This window comes from Anguilla anguilla, chromosome 2 (genome assembly GCF_013347855.1).
Source record: "Anguilla anguilla isolate fAngAng1 chromosome 2, fAngAng1.pri, whole genome shotgun sequence".
Lineage (NCBI taxonomy): Eukaryota > Metazoa > Chordata > Actinopteri > Anguilliformes > Anguillidae > Anguilla > Anguilla anguilla.
The window spans coordinates 35,961,918-35,985,361 of record NC_049202.1 but is presented as its reverse complement, the minus strand read 5'-3'; the positions used below and the strand labels follow the sequence as shown (position 1 = coordinate 35,985,361).

General features: G+C 41.7%; 1 protein-coding gene across 2 annotated transcripts in view; it reads right to left on the bottom strand.

Annotated features, from left to right (window-relative positions):
* Window positions 1-878: 878 nt before the first annotated feature.
* The window catches only part of LOC118216529 (ETS translocation variant 4-like), a 35,842-nt gene continuing 13,276 nt past the window's right edge, over window positions 879-23,444 (bottom strand). For both annotated transcript variants that reach the window (XM_035397780.1, XM_035397790.1), the window contains exons 6-12: window positions 12,713-12,842; window positions 12,312-12,485; window positions 11,211-11,536; window positions 5,583-5,630; window positions 4,542-4,714; window positions 1,526-1,627; window positions 879-1,331 (exon numbers count right to left, since the gene is read on the bottom strand). In XM_035397780.1, coding sequence (XP_035253671.1) covers window positions 1,104-1,331; window positions 1,526-1,627; window positions 4,542-4,714; window positions 5,583-5,630; window positions 11,211-11,536; window positions 12,312-12,485; window positions 12,713-12,842 — 1,181 coding nt within the window. In that variant the 3' untranslated portion in view covers window positions 879-1,103. The remainder of the gene's footprint in view (window positions 1,332-1,525; window positions 1,628-4,541; window positions 4,715-5,582; window positions 5,631-11,210; window positions 11,537-12,311; window positions 12,486-12,712; window positions 12,843-23,444) is intronic.

Below are 23,444 nucleotides of genomic sequence, written 5' to 3'. Positions count from 1 at the left end.
TTTCTGAGGACACTTTAGCTATCCTAATTACTGCATAAACACAGTGTATCTTACACCAGTAAAAGCAGTCTCTGTGAACACAGAGCAGCAGTTCTGCCTGCTAGCCCTGACAAACGGGACTGGATGACTCAAGACACAAGGGCTCTAAAACCACGGAAGAAAAGGGCCATAATGGATAATAGGAAGGAAGTCGGCATCTTATTAAATTAGATGTGCTTTTTTTTTTAGTTCTGGATGTTTTGGAAATGCATGCAAGAATCATACCCCATGAGAGCAGATGAAACATGTGTTGGATATTGAGGGGTTCCAGAGACCCACTTTAAACAAGCAGACACAGAAAGCATGAGTCACAGCTCTCTGCTGTCAGCAAACTGAAATAAATAATTTCTAAATGTATATTTTTTTTAAAGGAAAAGGTCAGAATTGTATGAATTCACATATTCATGTGGATTTTCCATGTTTCTTTACAGCCCTTAATGACTGATATGCTGTACATGTTGAGGCAGGAAAAATATTCCTTTTCTTCCTTATTTTGCTGAACTTCATTTGTCAATTCAAATAAATATTTTACAAATTATTATTATTATTATTTTTATTATTATTATTATTTTGTTGAGATTTTATTTTTATAAAACATTCAGATCTGGCAGATGTTTAGCTTTTTAAAAAGCTGATTTATCTATCGCAGGGCACAAATACCATTCACTCACGCAATTACCCTACCTGCATGTATTTGGACTGTGGGAGGAAACAGCTATGCTATAATTCCTAATGTGATGGAAAAAATTCTGTGTAAATACCATCACCATTCAGTTCATTCAAAGTGAAAATCAATACATGCTTAATATATTGCTGAGGCAAAAAAAGGTCACACTGGGTAGTATTAATATCACATCTTTATTAAGCGATCAGTTTAACAACTGCCAAGTATTTGGATTGGTCAGGCTTTAGAAGTGAGAAGAATGTGACTTTTAAAACCTTGAAGTCCCTAACAGGTTTAACTTAAACAAAAACACCATAGCCATATATACAAGGGCGCGAGGTGGGCATGTGCAAGATGGGTAATGGATGAATGGGAGGGGAGACGAGGTGAGGGGTCGGGCTTAGTACATGTAGCCTTTGGAGTAGGGCTGGGGGCCCATGTTAGCACCGGCCTGCTCAGGGGGATAGGGCACCACCTCGTCCAGGTGAGAGAGGGGCACGGTGTCCTCCTCGTTGACGTAACGATCAAACTCGGCCTTCAGGCTTGCCCGCTGATTGTCTGGGAAGGCCAGTGAGATGAGGGCCTCAGGCTCACAGACGAACTTGTACACATAGCGCTCACCCGCCACCTGCCAACACACAGCATTTTAGTGCTCTGCCAACGTATTCAACCACTAGGGCACAGACCCAACACTGTTGAAATATCCATGCATTTAATGGATACCTGAACAAAGAATGTTTTAGTTTGCCAAAGGATAGTCATGTACACTGTTAAAGACTTGACCCAGCAGGCCTAAGACATGCACAAAGTGTTCTGTAGTACCTTTTGCATGATGCCCTTCTCATAATAGTAGCGCAGAGAGCGGCTCAGCTTGTCGTAGTTCATGGCTGGACGGTTCTTCTGCATCCCCCACAGCCTGGCAACCTGACAGATAGAGAGATTGAGAGGAGGCTGTAAAAATCCTGTTCCTGATCTTATGCTCCTGATGCTGCACTTTAGCTAACATGATTTAATCCCTTCGTGAGTTGACAGGTGGAGGTTTGGTGCGTGCAAACATTAATGGAGATTCCATAGGCCTTCTGCCTCAACTATGGATGATGAAGTGTTCTGTACTTGTACTTTAAATTTTTTTCTAAATCTATAGGTTAAAATCTAAACCTATTTCTGTGTATGCAAGTTCTTTTTTTTCTTTTTTTTTTGACTGGCAAGTGTTTTTTGGTATAACATGTAAAGCCCATAGAAACCCAACAATGGTGTCTTGTTTTTTGATAATCCATTAATTTTGTGTGTCTGCTTCAAGATCACCTCTATTTTATAATTTATATTTTCAAAGCAGAAATATGCTTTGGAAACACTGATTCCAGGAACAAGGTTGCAGTCCAAACAGTTGTCCATGAACTTGCAATAAGAGTCTTTACCACTGGAGGTCCCCATTGACTTTTCAAACATTCTTTGTGCTGACATGAATAACTGTTGTGAAACGGGCAAGTTCCAACATGTGCTCCTCTTTATGTAACCATTTACCACTTAAATACAACCAGAATCCAACATCTTTGTGAAGTGAAAAAATAAACACGGTGGCAAGTTTGTCTTGTCCAACATATTAAACGTTATTGCCTTCACCTCCAGATGAACCTTCAGAAGCCTTGAGGCCAACACCAGAGGATGATTCTGGATGACCCCAGAAACATTTTACTAGCGAGGTAATTCATTTTGTCTGTTGAGATATGCTTCTAGGCACAAATGGAGTGTTCTGGTAAACAATAGCTGTAACAGGGCAGTAATCACTGATGTAAACGGCAGTTGGGTACTATTATGGATGTTTCTACTTGACCCTCAAGCAACTTGCTTAAACAGAAGTAAAGGCGCCAGTAAAAGCTTAATTCATGTTGATGCAAAGATATGACTCATGAGTGAAGGAAGACTGTCTACTGAATAATTCAATTGTTTGTGCTTAGGATTACTCACTGGGATGGTTAGCACCCGTGTCCCCCGCTGATGAGCATGGGAATGGATTTCATGGGTTGGGTGGGGTTTGGGGGGGAGTCGGTGTAAAAGAGGGGAAGAATAGTAATTGGGGAGTAATGTAAATCTGAGTGATGGTGAGGACTTTGGGAAAAACATATCTCCGTGTATACTATAAACACTTGTAAATAATGCATGGGCTCTAATGGAAGCTCTTTATGTTTTGGATCAGTGCAGAAAGCCTGGGGGAAGGGATGGGGTTGGGGGGATGGTGGGGGTGGGGGTGGGGGTGGGGGGATATTGGGCGGGGGTTGCTTCCGCTGAAAGCCCTTTCATGGTTGTGCTTGAAAGTGTAACACTTGCAGGCTTTGAAGGAGTGATACTGTTTCTGTATTGCATGCATATTTTAATGACTAATGACATGTTTGTTGGTGGAGGGAGCCAGTGTGGGATAATGGTTAGACAACTGGGATGAGGTGCAGGTGAGAATCCTGGTATACACACATTTTTTTTTTTTCTCAGAAGAAAGGTACTTTACTTACTGTAGCTTCAGGTAATATCCAATTGTATAAATAGATGACATATAATATTAGCAAAGTCTCTGTGGAATCTGATATGCAAGTAATATTATGTAATATCGATATTAAAAGAGCAAAATAAAACAGTGAACAGAGGTTGAAATGAACCTTCAGGGGGATTCAGTCAAACTATTTAAGGCATATGAATGTGCAATTTAGTTGAACCCTTCAGTTTAATCGGGCACCTTATTTTAATAAAGAATACTTTGCTTGCAATGCAACACAGTACAATACATCTCAATACAGCAGCCAGTTTCTGCCAATGACAATGAGTTTTCATGGAATGACTGACACCCTTGCTTGCGACTGATTGGTTGAACCAATTTCTTTCATTTTTCACCTTTAGATGCAAAATGTTCTGGATCATACATTTGCAAGCATGCTGACTGTGGCTGTGATTCAATCAACAGTTTAACTTATCTTTGACTAGTAATTAAAAGCAAGATCTTTTCTTCACAGTCACATTTTGACATGTTCAGTGATCACTAAAACGAACTTGCCGAAACTGAGTTTGTGAATAAAATTCATGTTTTTCATTAAATTATTTGCATTTGCTTACAAAAGAAAATCACCAGGACAAGGCCAACTCAGCTTGTGTTGTTACAAATATAATTTCATTTTTAAATCTACCACTACTTAGAGACAACAGTGTTTATAGCCTAGTTGGATTTTGTAAAGTTTCATTTGATTCATTTTTGATAGCTATTTTGTTAGACCTGTATATCGTCCTATGAAGGAGTATAGTATACTTTATTCCAAAAATGATGCATGCTTTAAATTGAGTATGATATATTCCTCAATTCACTCGATTGTTTTCATTGTTTTGATTGTCATATTTTTAAAAATGTATGAAAACAGCAAGCAAATCTGTAAATCTGGAGACAAACAGGCAGCAAATAAGTACTTTACAAAGGGCAAGCTCACTTTCTGTCTAAAACAGCTTCCACCCCTGCTAGGGCAACAAAATTTCTGGGCCATGCCTTTTCCTGTTTCTTGGATTTTTCAGTCTTAATGACCCTTAAGGTTTGTTTGATTCAATCTGAATTTTTTTATCTGGTTTGATTGAATTGCATGTACCCTTAAACTGGCTAAGTGTACATGATTGAATTGTACATGAGTTGTACCTATGAGTCACACAATTCATTGATGGAAGATCTATGAGGGTAGGGTTTCTGCAATACCTGCTCTGTGGTAAGTGCTGTTTGGGGCAATCTCATCAAACTGACTGTACACACTGGGGATTAAGAAAGAAAGCTACACCTGAGTCCAACAGGAAAAAAGAAAGGTAGACCCACCTCCTCTGGCTCAATGAGTTTGAACTCCATTCCACGGCCAGTCCAGGCGATGAAGTGAATGTTGGCAGGGTCATCCAGCAGAGCCACCAAGAACTGCCAAAGCTGCAGGGAGCCACGGCGCTGGTAGGGGGCGCCCTCGCGAAACACACTGCCAGCTTCCTGCTTCACCTCACCTGCTCAAAAAGAGTGAGGTCAGAATCTACTCTGAACCATGCCTTACCCACCTCTGGGCTTCTCAGTAATGGCAAGGCCTTGTTCAGTCAACCTTCATTAAATTGGAATGGTTACTGAAAGAAACAAGTTCACAACAGCTGACGTACATGTCAGCGGGCATCATCTGTTGATCACCCTTTGCAGAAGTGTACTGGGTCTCTGACTGTCAAGACACTGGTCCCTGGTACCACACCAGTTCAACCAGTGTGACAGCCCAGTGTTTCTAGAGCTTCTTTCAAGCTCCTTGTGTATATGAGAAGCTGGAATGTGAACTCTGCTACAGATGCAAAGGACAAACACAAGTTCCTGAAGTACAAGGCCACTGTGGGCATTGTGTGGCAGTAGAGTGGAGGGCAGAGAGGGAAAAAACTATATCTCTTCTTTCTCTCTGTCTCCATGACTCATATCTGGAGAATGAAGCGACAAGGCGATGACTAGATGTCTTGAGGAAAATGACCAATCATGGTTAAAAGGATTCTGAAGTTCATTGTTTTCTGATAGAATCTGACGGCTTTGTACTGGACATGAGGATATTGATACAAGCAATGGGAAAGCAGTCTACTTTCCTGTGCTTTGGAAGTATCAGTTATAGACCATGTTTGTGATTTTTTAAAATGGGAATGTAGAGGAAGTGCTACTGTATTGTTCATTGATCAGCAAAGCCTGTTTGGCTACTGGTAATTGGTGCCATCAACAGTGGCTTTAACTCAAACATAACTAATCTCAACAATTCCAGACAATCTGACACAGGGCAGCTATCCTACGAAACCCTCTACTTCCTCTTTTGTTGTGTCTTTAAGAGTATATAGTATGAATTGTAGTGCGTACCTTCAAATTTTTCTGGAACAACCCTGGAGTCATTCTCGAAGGGATAACCTTGAGGGAAAATGAGAGGGACAGGGTCAGAGAAATCTCATGACATTTATAGACTTGTTCATTTCACAGGGAGGCCAGTTGGAATGGCACCTTTGTGTCTTGACTTCACAGGACTTCTTCATTTACTGTTGTAAGCTTATTACTGGCAAAGAAAAATCATTTGAAAATAAAAATGAAAGTAAAACTGCAGATTTCTGAACTGGAGGCAAACTTTGTATTTTTAATATTTATTTTCTTAATGGTTGGATTTTTGGTGGCTCATTTAGTTAAGGCACCATGTTGTGGTACACAAATTAGCCCCACGGTTTTGGAACTAATCCAAACTGTGCCAGCAGCGACTGTGGCTGGTAGCTCCATAGCATCATGTAATTGGTGACTGTGTTGCCCAGGATGGTTCAGTCGGTTAGGGGTCCGCATTTAATCAACCTCTAGCAACCTCCACTGGTCAGTATGGTCCCTGTGGACTGCAACCAAAATCTAAGAAGTCTTTCTCCAACTGAACTCTTTGTGAGCTTGATTGTAGGTAGTGGTGTGAAAAGAAGTAGGCTGGTGCTACCATTTTTCATGACAAAACTGCACCAATATATTCATGGACCATTTTTAATCATTTTACAAGTTTTTTTTTTGCACAATTCAATTTCTCCTGTAGGTGAATTTGGCGCCTTGAAAAAGCTTAGGCAGCCCACCTAAGACATTTCAATGCAGGAAAGACCCTGGCTTTTCTTTTCTCTGGGAAAGACACTCCACTGTTTCAGCAGTACCACTAAGTTTGAATTCCTTTGAGTGACAAGGGATGGGCAGATCATCCAGAAATAACTTTTTGTAAGGCTGAACAGGGGTGAACCTGTCTTACACATTTTTCTTACCCAGACTACCATAAGACAGTAGTCAAACATTGTAATGCTAAGGCAATTGGCTAGTAAAAGGATGAGATTTGAGGACTAAAAGTACATATTACAAATGTAGTAAAAGACAGCACTGTCAGCGTCCACTGTATAAAAATCAATCAAAGCAATCAAGAACAAATGTGAAAATCAGTTGAAACAACTATGTTTAAAAGGCGTTTTTACAAAATGCAAAAACCAACAGATTCATACAAGTATACATTGTTTTGTTGTAATCAAATAATTTCATAACTGTACATGGTTTTAAAGAAGCCTCCATAACGAATTTACATGGAATGGCCTGTCCATAGGAGGGGGCACATGCATAGTCCTATATATTCAGTCAAGGCTGTATTCCCTGTTCTAATCTGATTATGTGGCGTGTGCAGGGAAGTGACATCAGCCCAGAGTGGACATCTTTGTTAGCGGTTGAATGAAAAAAAACTTAATTCTTAAAAAAATGTTTTCATAATTTGCATAGCCCAAATGATTTAAGTACTATGTTTAAAAACCTGAGTATAGAGGGTACGCACATGACGTCACAGTAAGTGGAAGTCACTGCGGTTACACCCACTGAGTGGCAGAAAGACTACTGAGTGGCAGCGTTAGCGTTCAGCTTGACTGCCCCGAAAACACAAAAAACACACCTAAAACGGGAAAGAGCTGTTTTGCGATTGACTGTACAAATAGATTCAACAAGAAATCGGAGCAATCTTTTTACAGACTGCCGAAAGCAAAAGAAAAGAGAAGCAAATGGATCGCTGCAATTCGCAGAAACGACTGGAATCCAGGGACCGAAACATGGATTTGCGGTTGTCATTTTGTGTCAGGTATGTTGGATTTTTGGGTAAAATCATACCTTAAGTTATGTACTGTATTGACTACTCATCAATTAAATATTTAGCATCTTTCATTTATATTCTGTGTAACTGTAAAGTTTTTGTCAGCATTTATTTAAAAAACATCCATGATGATGAGCCTTGTGTTCTACAAACAAAGGGGCGATGGTTAGATTGTGTTAGCTAGCTAAGCATATAAATTAAGATATGATTTTACCCAAAAATCCAGCATACCTGACACAAAATAACAACCGCAAATCCACGTTTTGGTGCCTGCATGGATTCAAGTTGTTTCTGCGAATTGCAGCGATCCATTTGCTTCTCTTTTCTTTAGCTTTCGGCAGTCTGTAAAAAGATAGCTCAGATTTCTTGTTGAATGTCCATGGACCACTGGTTCTTTGGTAAGTTGTAAGGATCACTGTCGAGTCCAACTGCCTTTAATTTAAGCTGATAATCGTTTGTTTTACTCCCGGTTTTGCAGTTTCCTCTACTAAAGGCAGCCATGTCGCAGCATGTTTTGCCACTCAGTCCGACTGAGGGGGCGTATTCCGGTGGGAAAGTGACGTCAATGCATATCCTCTATATCACTCAAATCTTCGAAATTCTGCAAGGACAAAGCCCACATTCATGATGCTATCCTTTTCCTTCTACAGTTATTTTAGTCTGTGGGTTTGCAGGTTTAGTCTCAATAGTGTTGTGTATTAGGATCGCACAATCGTAGCTGTAGCTTCTGCTATGCTCCTCCAGCACTTATGTCTACTTCATTCAGTGAAGCACTGTAGACCACTGACTCTCTACACCTGCTAGAGAAAAACTTGGCCCTCTAGGACCAGGGGTAGTTCAGCTGCAGCATTTAAACCAGATCCAACACTAGCTGCTCCACTCAGCAAAGAATAAGATTGGCCAATGAACTAAAGACCAATCAGTTCAGCCAAGGGAAGTTATCACACTCCTATTGCTTCTCAAGGGGTGACATCACAGTCTGTCATTGGCATGCAAACTCATGTCTCTGAACTCTGCTAGATTCTCCCCCTCAATTTTCCCATAAAAACTTGATTGACAGGTATCAGTTCTGTTATCCGAGTTACGCTATCACTGTAACTGGGATAGGCCTTGTGTGGCCCATATGGGTTTGTTAAACTCTGCTACAGATAAACTCGTACACAAACACAGCTCCTACATTGTGAAGCTGTGACAGTAGTCCTGTACTGTTTGTGAACTGACAGTGGAGTGCAGTACAGAGTGGGGAAAAGGTAAAAATCCCTCTTCTTTTTCTCCGTGAGAATGAAGTAGTTTAGTCATAATAAGATGCACTTGAGGAGAATTAAATCTAAACTCCAAAGGTTCACTGGGATTCTGTGGCGCATTATTAATAATAAGGTTGTTAGTTTAGCTTTCCTATCCTGAGAAGCGAGGGGAAGTTTTATTTGGCTGGACTCAAGCTGGCTCAGTGCATGCTTGCATTCCTTTGATATTTTGTATCTGTTGCCATGAAGGAGTCACAACAGTAGCTGTTTCATAAGCAATTTTTGGATAGTTCTATTGTTAGTAAGCGGTAGATCATGGTAAACCAAATGGAGGATGGGATTCCCCATAACATAATTGGTGAACTTCTTTGGAAAAGCAGACTTAAAATACTAAATCATGACTCAGGGCCATTCTGCTTAATGAAATAAAATGTGCTGTGAATACACAGTTCTCCTAATCCCCATTTGTTTTGCTATTTTAGCAAGCACAGAATAAATGGAAAAATAATAGCATACTGTGACACTGACTCTTTAAGGACATTGCACCAACATTAAATCAACATTTTCAGAACATGCAGCAACAGATGTGTACTGTATCTCTGAATGCACATTGTTTATCAAACAGCAGCTGATAACAGAGTCTCAGTGGCCTGTGCTCCACCTCTGATAACGCAGTTTATCCGGAACATAATGTCTCTGTTAACATCCCTCCTTCTTCAAGGTTTTTACATTCCTTCAGCACAAAACTGAACAATGCAACACATAATGCCCCCCCAAGCATCATCACAAAAAACTTTGATTTGAAAGAAATTGAGGTCATAGTTTCATCAGTTATAAAGAGAGGTATGCCAGTTTCAGCACCGTGAGGCTTCTCTTTTTGGCTGCATTTGTGTAGCATGCCCGCAGGAACATTTGAGCCACAATGGGTGGAGACAGCTCCATTTGCTATCAATTGAATGAGCTGTGCGAGGGGGGCATTTGCTTTGCGGCCGTATTGCATTTCTCTGCAGTGTTTTCGGCCCACGGGACAAGGAGCAGCCCTGATCTCCAGCCCTGCTTCACTTCGTAGCTCAATCCCCACCCTCCTTCCCCCACACCGGGCCCTCCTCCCGCTTGTTGTTGTGCAGCCGGAGAATGGCTCGGGTTACCGTTACCACACTCATCTTTCCATTATGAGTTCATCCACCAGCAGAAGAGGAAGCCGCCACTGCAACCTGACACCCAGGAGCGCTCCGCCGGGGATTCTAGTCTTTCCAGTGCCCTCCATTTTCTCAATGAAATTCCTCTGCCTCCTTTTCAGAGCAGGGAGTGTATGGGTATGAGGGGGGAGGAGTGGGCAGCGGTGTGCCAAAAAAAACACAATCAAGACCTCTGCCGAGTGTCAGTGAGTTCAAAGAAAGAGACAGAAAGGGAGGGGAAGGACACAAATGGTCAGAGAAAGACAATCTGGACATTTATGGCCATGGGTTGGTCCTGTGGTGGCCTTTCAAATCTCAAGGAGTTCTGTCAGACTAGTTTGAGCAGTCTATCCTGATACTCAGTTTCATTCCAATCTAGAATTATGCAAGTACTGTATACTACAACTATGTAACTACAAGATACTATACTCTAACTAGAGTACTATATGCTGTAACTCGACCAAATTCTTGACAATTGACTGACAGCTTTTGGTGTTTCTGTGCTAAATCCCATTGATCCAGAGCCATTTAGGCATTTTCCTTACCATGCCTTTTGTCATTTTAAGCTCAAAGTGACAGTTCTTGTCAAGCCTGGAATAGAAGAAAGTGGGAGGATTTTGATATCCAGACAGAAGACTTGCTTTGCGGTTAATTTCCTGGCAGAAATGAATGAGCTGGTTGGCTGAACCATGCTTTCTTTTACAATTGATCAGGGTTGTAATATCATGTGAACTTTTCCATTACTGCGTTGATTATTTTCATATGAAATATATGACCAAAAGTATCTGGACACCCCTTAGTCTGGGGATATTTTTCATAGTTTGGGCTAGGCCCCTTTGTACCAGTGAAGGCAAATCTTAATGCTACAGCATACAATCACATTCTAGATGATTCTGTACTTCCCCAATTTGGGGAAGGCCCTTTCCTGTTTCAGCAGAAATGGTTTTATCGAGAACAGTGTAGAAGAATTTAACTGGCCTGCCCAGAGCCCTGACCTCAACCCAATCCAACACCTTTGGGATCAACTGGAAAGCTATGTGTCAGCCAGGCCTTATGAAACAACTCACTGAAAACTATATTGGGGAAAAAAATATTGTATTTCCTTGTATTTGCATGTTACAGCAAAGGGTAGGTTTTGTTTGAATATGGATCTATATCTGCTTCCATAAACTCACCAGGTTTTTCATTTGTAATCTGCAGACTTTGGCTCATGTTGACTGGATATGGAAAACCGGCTTATTGGCAATGGTGCAATGAACATTTTAATTGCATGTGAAAAGGAAGAGACACCATGGATCTGTATTTTTTCATCACTGTGGAGTGTTTTGCTGTTTATATGCCAGTCACATTGTGGTCCATTCTCTTTCTTGTCTTGCTGTGTTGTACTGTATTACGTGATCCTGACGCTGTGCCACACCCTGTTATGACTCACCTGGCTCGTACGTGTAGTCAGTGGGCTCCTGCTTAACCATCATGTTGGCAGGGGGATATCTCTGTGGGGGAACCCTGGCCATGTGGGCAGCCCGGTCATACAAGGGGTCTAGGTACTCCTGCTTGAAGCTCTGCTGCAGATAGGGCATGCAAGGGTCGGACATTTGGCGATGGTAACCTCCTCCCCCTTCTCCTCCCCCTCCTCCTCCTCCTCCTCCTCCTCCCCCACCCCCACCTCCACCCGGGGCAGGGTGTGTTCGTTGCAGGGTATGGCCCTGACGAGGGTACTGGGGACACATCTCTGCCGAAGGCTGAGGGTATCTGGAGCTGGAGAAACAGCAGGGGGCGCAATGTCAGAGGGTACCTTCCCATTGTCCTCGACTTTAGCTTAAGACCACTTCATTCCTCGGACCTCACAGAGAGGCCTGACCTACCAGCTCAGTGTCACTCGCAGGCAATTTCACTGATGTGGCAGAAAAGGCTGCCGCGGAGGATTGAATGTACAGACCAAATGATCAAATGTTACAGGGAGAGGAAAACAGAAACTTAATAGTGATGTTGCATTGAATAATAGGTGAACAAAAAGCAACCACCGGAAAGCTAAAGCCAAAGCTTTGAATGAGGAGATCTTGACCTATGCTGCCTTCCTTTGCTTGCAGCCCAGCTGTTGCAGACAGGGCCTAGCATTTGAGACACCCACTGCACTAAGCAGGGAGCGACTGCGTCAGTGTTAAAACTGGAAGATGCTCATTAAGAAGGCCCAGGAAAATTAATGGGTGGCAGTTCACAACACAGCTTTATGCTTCCGTCTGGTTGTATGTGTGTGTGTGTGTGTGTGTGTGTGTGTGTGTGGGTGTGTGAGTGTGTGTGTGTGCACATTTGAGAGAATTATAGAGAGATAAAGAGACCTATTGGAGATTAGTTTAAAGTGTGAAGTGAATGCCATTTTAAATAAAAAGTGATAATAGACTAACCACCAATCAAGTGCGATTTCAAAATGGGCAATATTTGTGAGTTCTGAAGGAGAGACATTGAAGTAGCGATACTTTTATGGAGTGTATGTGTTTGTTGGTGAAAGTGGCGGGTGGGGGTGCCAGGGTACCTGTGATCCATGGGATAACTGTGACTGGGGAGTGGCTGCGTGGCAGGTGGGTTCATATACGCTGAGTCAAGCCGGGCGCTCTGGGAAGTTTTTGGAGAGTAGCGCTGCATGGGAGACAGGGAGATCCCGGAGCTGGAGGTCTTTGGGCCTGCAGCTCTCTTCTGCTCGTAGGCACTGTGAGGAGGGATGGGGGCGCAGCATAAATGCACATGGACACCATCCAAATCCCTCAGAACTCAGTGAAAAGGTTGAGGTTCAAATGGATCAGAGGTTCAATCTGGCTTACAGGTGATGTATGTCCTACAGTTAGTAAATTAAATGGCAATACGTAATAGTCTCCGGGATAGTTTTTTGTGAAGACTTTTCTATAATCAGGCTGCTGTGACCGTACGTGGCCTTACCTGGCGTAAAGGCACTGCTCCCCATGTGGGTAGGTGAAGGTCTGCTTGTGGCTGCAGGACTGGCTGGGGTCGGAGCCAGGGCTCTGGGGCTCTTGTTTTATTTTCACCGGGGGGCTGTGGAACGCAACCGCTGGGGGAGCAAGAGATGGAAAACGAACGGGTCAACTCTCACCAATTTACTCGTTCTACAAGAATCAATGCAAACTTCTTCGTTGCGTAACCTAAGCAAAAAAAAAACTCTCCGGGTTTCACCTTTGCTATTGTCCCGATAATGTAGTGCACACCCACCAGTTTACTTTCTTTACCTTCAAGGGAGAATAATTTATGGCCAGGTGAAGAATACCGCACCTCTGGGACTTCCACTCTTTGTGAAATTAGAGAGTTGGGCAGGGGGTGATAATGTTTGGCCAGACGTTTGCTAAGCGTTTCCCAGGCACTCGGCGATATGCCTTCCATGTCAAATCCTGCCTGTAAATGTTTCTAGAGATCTCATTCCATTGCGCAGCGAGGGCTACGAAAAGAGCGGGAGCGGGAACTGCGACGTGGTATTGGGAATTGTTTATTATCTTACGGCGGGCAGCACAGGATGTTTTTACGTGCCTGACAGGGTAAACAGCCGCAGCTGTTCCCTCGCAGCCGGGGAGGGCTGCGCTCGCATGTTGACTGCAGTGGGCGCGATCTGACGGGACAGGCACCGCTGAAATGTGAGCCTAGGTAATTATATGCGGTAGAAAAAATAAAAAAAACTACAGGGGAATAAAGCCTATCCCGCAGCGATACTGTGGCAGCTCGTCTGTCTCCTCTCAGGAAGCAGAGTGTCCCTGGGAGGGGCAGCGTTTCTCTTTTTTTTTGGGGGGGGGGGGGGGGGGGGGGGCTTGTTTTGTTCTGTTTTCTTCCTCTCTCCCATGTCGGAGACAGAGTTAGGAGGGGAAGCATCGGCTTAGGCACCAGATTAAAAGGATTAGAAGACATTTAACCAGATTGTTTTGTAGAGAAGTAAAGATTAAAGTCGTAGCCTCCCCCGACTCTGGACTGTTCAGACTGTGTGAGGACTACACTTAGCACACTTACTGATGTTCCTTTAACTACTGGCCCTGACACATTTAAACTGTGGTGATAGTCCTTAACTGTTTGTGTGGCAATGTGTGAACATGTCTGCTTGAGACTATGTTGAGTGCCATAATAAGAATAGTTGGCATCATTGTGGTTTAATTTTTGTTGTGTGTGTGTGTGTGTGTGTGTGTGTGTGTGTGTGTGCGTGTGCATGTGTGTGTGTGTGTGTGTGTGTGTGATGTGTGTAGGTGTGTGTGTGTGTTTGTATGGATAAATGTCTTTATGTGGGATGGGTTGGTATAGTTTGTATTCTGTATATTTATGTTGTACAGGTGTGGCCTGATTCAGGTGGGCTTGACAGTGGACCAGATAGTGACACTTGTTGAAATACACCCTAGTTAATTTACCACAGTAATAATGTAAATCCTACACAGTAAAATGGCCAGTGATAATTAAACCCTGGCAATAAGGACTGTATGTACAATGTAATAACTGTTTTAACACATAACATTTCACTGTGTAGCAAGCAACGGTAAACTAAATACTGAGGACAGGGAAACATCAGAGAATTGCTCGGAAAGTAAAGGGAACATAAGTCATGCTCTCACATCCTCATGAGATCTAATGTGAAAGCTTCCATTGGCCTGCTCTCATTTGTAAAAAGCAGGAACTTCCCTCAGTGAATCGCCCAGTTAATCTAATTTTAGGTAATGAAAGGATATGCTTTAATGTGATTACGTCATGTCATCTTTTAGAATAAATATTGATTTAAAAAGAAAAAGGTGCCAAAAATGGTTGGCTTACTGACTGGAACACGGGAAAATTTGAAATAATGTCTCATTACATGGTAATCCATTTGACACCATTTTAAGTGGCAATAAAATTAGACTGAATTAAACTGCTATGAGTGGTATACATCTTTTAGGGAATATGCACCATTCTTCAGGGAGAAAAAAACAGACTTTAAACATAACCTGTTTACAGCCTGGTGTTGGCCCTGTAAATAGTTTTCAGAAATATTTCCTCTGGTTCCCATTTCCTCTTTCTATTTGGTCTATTTTTGACCACCGCTTCCAGTGTATGGCCTCTTTATGTATTTCACTGTTCTGTTTTTTTTTCCTCATAGCAATTTCTTTGACTATTTCCAACATACATTCATGTCAATACACATACAACAGAACAATAATGTTCAATAACATTTGAACATTATTGGTAACACAAGAAGAACTAACTGAATTCTTAAGATTTCCACCTGGTTAATAAAAAGTTGATCAAAAGTTGATTTAACTTTTTACTAAAAATGCATGTAGATCTTTTTGACTTGAAACATGTTAAGCTTTTGTTCAACCACTATAGATTGTATTGTGCAAGGATTTAAAATCTTTGTTAATAAAAAAAAAATGCCCACTGATAATTCCCTTTAATCGGATCTTGTCTGGTCATTTTTCTCTGCACCTCAAAAGGTTAACTCCATATCCCTTTCTTGCCCCTCCCGCCCTCATCTATCCTACAAAAAAACAAAAAAACAAAAAACAAAAAAGAAACACTAAAACAAATACAGCTGATTTGATTGGCTTAGGCTCAATAAAGTTTAACCTGAAAAACCTTAAAGCGGAAATGCAACAATTTGTAAGTTTGGATGATTTAAAAAAAAGGAAGAAAAAAAAGAAACAGTAATGCATAATGTAAGACATCAATGTAAAATGTATTCAAAATTTCCTGAAATGGAAGTCATTTATCGCCATGTTCTTTGATGTCTCTTGCTGATCTCTAGTCTTTTGTCAGAGGAAAGTTCTTTCCTCATGCCTTTTTACATGCTGTGAGATTACATGCTATCAGAATAGCCCACAAAGAAACAAAAACCTGACGAGCATCATTGTATTGGCCGCTGGGTATAGTAACAGCTCAAAAACTTCAACTTTCATACTCTTCCCAAAAATCTACTTTTTGTTCAAAATATTTTAGGATTGAATTGGCAAGCTTTATGGTTTTGTATGGATTTTAGCCATATGAATTTGATTTGTATCATGGTTCTAGCTCAACAAGTACATTTACATGTTGTCAAAAGTTGTAATTACATCCAGGGGCAATGCAATGATAACCTCCACGTTTTCATTATGCCAACATATTTTATGTAGATTATTTAAACCGGAAATATATTTTTGACTGTGCATTCTCATGAGCTGAAAGATTGATTGGGAAATGAGCAGAAGGAGCCCGCGTGACAATGAGGAAGCTCAGCGCAAATAGGGCAGGAAGTTGGAATTTGCATATGTAAATACTTTGGTTGAGGAGGGATCTAAGAGGTGAAAGGTGAGGGTCACGGTTGAGTGATTGAGGAAATGGAGGGTCATTTGAAAGGGCACATATACCCTGTTATCACCAACTGTGAACAAACCCGTACCCTCCCCTCCCCCCCCACCTTTGTCCATACTAAGATAAAGCATGTCCTCGGGCCAAATGCAGTCCCATTCAGGTAAGGATGGCTGCCAGTTCTCCCCAGTTTAGACTGACCCAAACTCCTCATCACAATATTTGTCCTTGCCCATGACAGAGGAGGGGGATGGGGAGGATGGGGGGGCAATGGGATAAGGAAATCTTATGGGCTGCTGGTCATGAAGTAAAGACAAAGGAAAGCTACCGAGACACATGCCTTAGATTAAGTAACACACCACAGTATTATGATATTTGTAATGGCTAGACTGAAAAATTGACTTATCAGCACATAAAAATCAATTAGTCAACAGAAGCATCCCCCCTGTCCAATAACCATCTGGCTCTTCTGTCAGTAACAAGCAAATTGCTTGTTCTTGGTGCAGTGCAGCTGTTTGATAACAGCCTGGCCGAGCTTTCACTTTGAGCCATATCTCTGCACGATGAGGAATCTGGCCAGCTGAACAGTGTTCATGCACAGCGTAAGGGTGTCAATGCCAGTTACTGAAAGCCAGCAGCATTTGGTGGGCAGAAGACTTTGTAGCTACCAGCCAATTCCTCAGCGGCTCATTTTGCCTCATTATTTAATTACATTGGTAGATCTGTGTGTTGCCAAACCCCAAATGTACATTCCAAAAAAGGAAATTCTTCATTCAAGTGTGCACTTCCAACCTTCTGCAGAAACAAATACTACCTAATACTGTTTGAAACATCAATTTTTGATGAGAAATATGTAATTATGTCACCATACCAAATATTATTGCTCATGGGAATTGCAAAAACTGAAGTCTCCAGTCAGTCAATTGGCTGTCCCATGGGAACCCCATGTCAGGATATAGTTAGGGAGGCAGACAGTGAATTGCAGCTGGCCATCCACTGGACAATTGATTCCAGCTGCGACGCGTCAATAAAAACAACAGGCATGCCAATTATGTCACAATGGCTTTAAAGGTTAAAAAAGGAGCCATTGATTTCTAGGATACTTAACAACCCTCTAACAGCTCAGGACAACTGTCCTCTCTAGCCGCACAGTTCATTCCTACAACAAAGAAAATAATTATATCTTTTAACCAATCAGTAAGAAGGAAGTAATAGATGCTTTTTAAGTGACTGAATCACTTTTCCACTTCACTCCGCATAGGATATGCTTCAAATATTGTTGTCCTTATAAGTATGGTCACAGTGGCAGGAATTTATTTAGAGATTTGTGGGGTTTTTTTTTCTCTTCGATTGCCTTTCTATTGTTTGGTCATAGGACTTTGACAATAAGCCACTCATTAATGGGTGCAAAGAAACCTAAAATCAGTAGATTTAATCAAAGCAATACATTGGGGGCTGCAGAAAGTTTGCACATTGTATCATCTGTCTGATAGCCAGTAGAAAAATGTAGAGAGAGGTGATGATGGAAATCCCCTTATTACAACAATGCTGTACCAACAATCCTATAATTTTGCAAGTCCATCTGGGACAAAGGCATGGAAACATGTGCAGGACATGTGTTGTCGGGGTCAATGCACAATCAACCTAAGAGTGGGGAATGGGGAGAGTCTCACGTCACTGCCGATCAGCAAAAAGCGTTATCAAAATGGCTACCCGGATCCTCATGACGAAGGCCTGGAGGGTGTTCAGGTCTCTCTTCCATGCCCGTTCTCATGCAGATGGGACGCAGGATCCAGATGAATCATGAGTAAGCTTGTGTCACCTGATCAGATGCTCTGAAGCCTTGTTAAGGTTTTGTTTGATTTATAGTACATTTCCCTGCATATGCCTGCCCAAAATCATAGACCTAAGGAGTCTGCCGGAGGCCAGCTGCATGCTGGGTTTACATAGGGGGTGTGGAGCGAGTTGCATGGTACATGTGACAAGAGTGGAGTGTTGCCCATTGCAAAGCTTGGAGTTTCACTTCTCCTTTCCTAGGACGACATTGCAAAATGATTGTCCAAGTGTGCAATGGCAGCCTTGGCAGTTCTGCTTTTCTCAATGGTGTGAATGTCAAGTGGCTTTTCTTTTCTCATATGGTAACATTTAGCCTGTTCCAGCATTTGCTTGTTCCCCCTAGTTTTGCAAACAAGTGGCTTCACCTGCCACACTAAAACCTTCATGATATTTCACAAACAGAGTACGTTATACAGTCGAGTGTAAAGTTTAATCATAGGCAGCAACCCGGAAATGATGTAATCAAATGCTAGTGGGGCAGTTCATTGATGGCATTGTCTTGCGTATTAACAGCTACTAACTTCTCTATGTAGCAATGGCCATTTTCTTTTGGCGGTTATGTGGCACTTAAACAATAATTATCCCATTGCGTTTAAATTGTTGAGATTTCACACTATTCGATATATTAATCGTGGGAGAATTTCTGGAAATATTGTTAGTGTTTGTTTTTTTGTTTGCACACTATTTTTATGTCCAGTGAAAATCCAGCCTCAGATTCATTCACATAACTTTGTTGAAATAAAGGGAAGTATTTATTAATTTTTGATTTGATTAGGATTGGAATTAAGAACCACACTCAAGCTTTTTTTGTGAAAGCTAGTTTCAAACTGAAACAAAAACACAATATACGAACTTCTGTTTTCGTATTGAGGCAAAATTTCCATGGAAAGCTTATAGATAATTCAGAATGTTCTATACCTCAGGACACCTAGAGTCGTGTAAAAATACATTATTTTAAAGAATAAATAACTAATAATCTGAATAATTAAAGGAAAATACATTTATCAAAAATAAATAGAATTTCTGAGAAGCTAAATACATAAAAATTATGTCTTGCCATTCTGCAAGTGTAGAAAGTGATTGAATAGTAAGTTTTAAATTGTCATAAATCTGAGCCTGCGTCAAGTTTCATTGTCTTTGTTGTATTTATATTTTAAAACTGTTGCTTATATTTAGTGACTGTTTCACCTCAAGGAGGGGACCAGATCATTCAAATTTTTTTTGCCACTGTTTCATTGAAAATTCACTGCCATCGGCTTTCAGAATTCCTGCATGAACAGGTTGGCAAGGGCAACAAGGAGAGAAGCGCAGTGGAGGAGGGGTGTAATTAATCTTGCACAATATTGACTCCCTGCTCAAGATCCTTCAGACCCCAATATAGCTTCCCCCTCTTAATGTTTAATGCTACTATCGATTTCCTGGCTGCCACTGAAATCATATAATGAGCTACGACTGTGCTGATATTCATCCAAAGAGATGGAGTGGATTTGGGATAGAGAGGAATTCTCTTATCTTTAAGATATAGCACCAGTATACTAGATTTCAATCGACATTTTGTAAACTTACCAATTTGTTATGTCTGAACCTGTCTTTGTTTGACTGGCCTGATAGTATACATTAGCTACACCAAGGCACCTAGGGCCAATCTCCCTGCACTCAGGGACAGACAGGCCATCAGGAGAACCGATTCCCAGTGGCCTTGCCAGTCGGTTGGCCACTGAGTCAGGTGTTAAAGTATAAAATGTTTTAACACAACTAAAAGCAAAAAGAAAATAAGGCACAGCCACATCTAGTCAGATCTACTGGCCTTTCCCCTCCCTCACTTTTTTTTGACCTAAAGGTATGATCTCTGCCTAACATAAGTTTGGTCAGATGCACGTACAACATCAACACAACACTATTTATCATTTTGTTTCCTTCACCAGTCTGTGTGTGTCTCACATGTTGTGCGGTCATGGACAGTAAAACTGTGTTAAAATATTTGACCATAACTGGTTTCTAAACCCAGAAACCTTTGGGATGGAGACAAGCTTGTTTAGATTTGGACTTATTTAGAATAGCCAGTCAGGGAGAACAGAGTTCTAGAACATGAAGGCTGTTAATGAGGTAAAATATAGTTACTGCTACTGAGCTTTAAAAGTTTCCTAGGCTTTTATGGAATGGAGTACTGATTGGACATGGGAGATCTCATCCCCTCAAGCCTTAGACAACAGCTGTATATAGAGGGTATGCATTGATGTCACTTTCCCACCGGAATACGCCCCCTCAGTCGGGACTGAGTGGCAAAACATGCTGCCACATGGCTGCCTTTAGTATAGGAAACTGCAAAACCAGGAGTAAAACAAACGATTATCTGCTTAAATTAAAGGCAGTTGGACTCGACAGTGATCCTTACAACTTACCAAAGAACCAGTGGTCCATGGACATTCAACAAGAAATCGAAGCTATCTTTTTACAGACTGCCAAAAGCGAAAGAAAAGAGAAGCGATGCATCGCTGCAATTCGCAGAAACAACTTGAATCCATGCAGGCACCGAAACGTGGATTTGCGGTTGTTATTTTGTGTCAAGTATGTTGGATTTTTGGGTAAAATCATACCTTAATAATTTATACGCTTGGCTAGCTAATACTATCTAACCATCCCCCCTTTGTTTGTACAACACAAGGCTCATCATCATGGATGTTTTTTAATAAATTCTGACAAAAACTTTACAGTTACACAGAATATACACAGAAAGATGCTAAATATTTAAATGATGAGTAGTCAATACAGTAGCCTACATAACTTAAGGTATGATTTTACCCAAAAATCCAACATACCTGACACAAAATGACAACCGCAAATCCACATTTCGGTGCCTGGATTCCAGTTGTTTCTGCAAATTGCAGTGATCCATTTGCTTCTCTTTTCTTTTGCTTTCGGCAGTCTGTAAAAAAGATAGCTCCGATTTCTTGTTGAATCTATTTGTACAGTCAATCGCACAACAGCTCTTTCCCATTTTAGATGTGTTTTTTGTGTTTTCATGGCATTCAAGCTGAACATTAACGCTATCACTCAGTAGTCTTTCTGCCACTCAGTGGGTGTAACCGCAGTGACTTCCACCTACTGTGACGTCACGTGCATACCCTCTATTGTCATACTTTAGGCGGCATGAATATTTGGCATCACTTTTGATCTTGTGGTTTGTCGTAGACTATATGAATCAAGGGAAAGCACAGTCAACAACAAGGTTACAATATTAGTGTTCGGGTCTGCATCATCAGGGTGGCCTGGGTTTCTCTGGCCCAGATTCTTAGCCAGAATTATTGTCCCAGTCCAGTCTTGCCCGCACTGCTCCCATTTCCTAACTACCAGTGCATTATGTGCTCTGCACCACTGGCTAGCAGCGAGTTTCCTGGACATCAGAACACCTTATTAAGTACAGATGTGCAAGGCTAGCACTGCGTAGTCTGACTATTAACAATCTAGGCCAGCTAGGAAAACAAGTTCACACACAGCCATCCTCCTCTTGGCTGAAAACAATGACAGCACTGTACTGATTAATCTTGCTGCCATTTGTGATAACACTGCATGCTCATTGGTTTATTTCTTGTGCCTCTTGGGGAATAGACTTTGCTCAATACTGGGCTGCCCTGTTATTTTTGCATCTCCTTTCACTGCTTCGACTGGTCTCGTTTTCTGCACTGGCCTACAGAACGGAGAAAAAAACCCTCCTCTTGACAGGAAAATTTAAGAGCAGACATCCTTGGCTGGTTTGTGTTAAGCACAGCCCCCACCCCCAGTCCCTGCCCCCGCAATAAAACACACACTACTGCCCATTCAGCATGTTGCTCTAAGGCCCTCTCATGAATGGAGATTCCCTATGAGCTGCACCAGTCAGTCCCTCCACAACCAACCCATTCATAAAAACATGGTGTGTGTGCGTGTATGTGCAGGCATGCAAGCATGTGTGCGAGTGTATATTGTGCTAGGGTGTGTACATGTGAAGTATTTTGCTTTTAGTTTGCTGTTCATTTTTGTCAATAATAGATATTATGTTTATGAGAAAACTACATACAAGCTCAAAACAATATTTCCATTGTCTCATAGAATATCCCATTGATATCCTAAATATGTTCTCCCGAAGATTCACATGCTGCACTTGTATTACAAATGCCTCCACCGGAGTAGTAGTATTTGTATGTTTTTACATTTTTTAGGGCAATCAGTTAAATAGCAGCTTTTATTTTGTAAAGGTGAGAGCACTAAGACTGTGCCATTTGTTTTAAAGATAGGATCGTCATTAGAAATGATTCAGCTTAGTTGCGCAGTCAGGACTGTTAGAACCAGCAGAGCAGAACAACAAAAGGAGGGTGTGGCGAAACAGAAAAGGCGGCGAGGCTTCCATGTCCTGGCTGTGCACAAGGCAACCGAGCCTCCCGCGAGAGGCCGCAGTGAATAGTGCTTTCACTGGAAGCGGTCCAGCTGCTCTCTCTCTCCCTCCCTCTCTGTCTCTCTCTGTCTCTCTCCTTCCTTCGCCTGACTTTTCTGAAAACTGGAAGCCGAATTTATAGCCACGACTTCCTATATAATTACAACAGGGCAGAGTGCCCGAAACAGTCGTCCCACAGCACCGCAGTCGCTGGATTCGCTCACATCTTTGAACACTTTTCCACCAAGCGGAAAGAGCGCAAGAGCGAGCAGAGACTCACAGTTCAGAGCGAAAGAAAAAGAGAAAGAGAGAGAGGGAGAGAGAGAGAGAGAGAGTGTGTTCATGTGGGCTCAGTTTAATTTGACGAGAAAGAAAGAAAGAACTCAAGAGAAACTGAGACAGGGAACTTGAAACAAGGGCACACATTACGCCGCATAGTGTTCTTCTTAATGAGCTGGAAGAGAGGACAGCACGTCCGCAGAATCTCTTTCTGATACGCAATGCCAGAGTGGTTAATGGAGTGCAGATTCCCACCTCCCTGGCCTGCTGGAAGCAGACAATAGGGCCCGTCTAACAGCCCCATCCTGAATGAGGTGTCCCGCCTGTTGTGTCTGTCTCACAATCTCACACCTCATATGGCAAGAACAGAAAGCCTGCCCAGAAAACCATTGAAGTGGACCGAGAAGCTATGTGTTTCAATGTCTCTTCCTGTTTTTATGTGTACCGTTTTGTCAGTGACAGATAAACCTCTTGAACTGCTGAGCCAGGTGAAGTGCAGTGAGTTGTGACTTCTGGACCATTTGATTTCCACTTGAAACAAACATTGTTGCACCAGCAATTCTAACATTCATTTCTAAATGCGCTTTATAGTAATAAATAAAGGAAACAACTGTGAATTATTCAAAAAATCCATCTTAATAAGTGGAAATTTCCAGTGGGTACGTAAAGTGCAAAGTGAAGCATAATAATAGGCTAGCGTGACAGTTAAGGGGCATAGGATCCAACTGCTCCCTTTGTTCTCATTGTGCAAAAAGAAAAAGGTAAGTAATCAAGGACCATTGGGTTGAAGTGCGGAGTTCTTTACTTTCGCTTTTTTTATTTACTCAAGGGCTGAAAAAG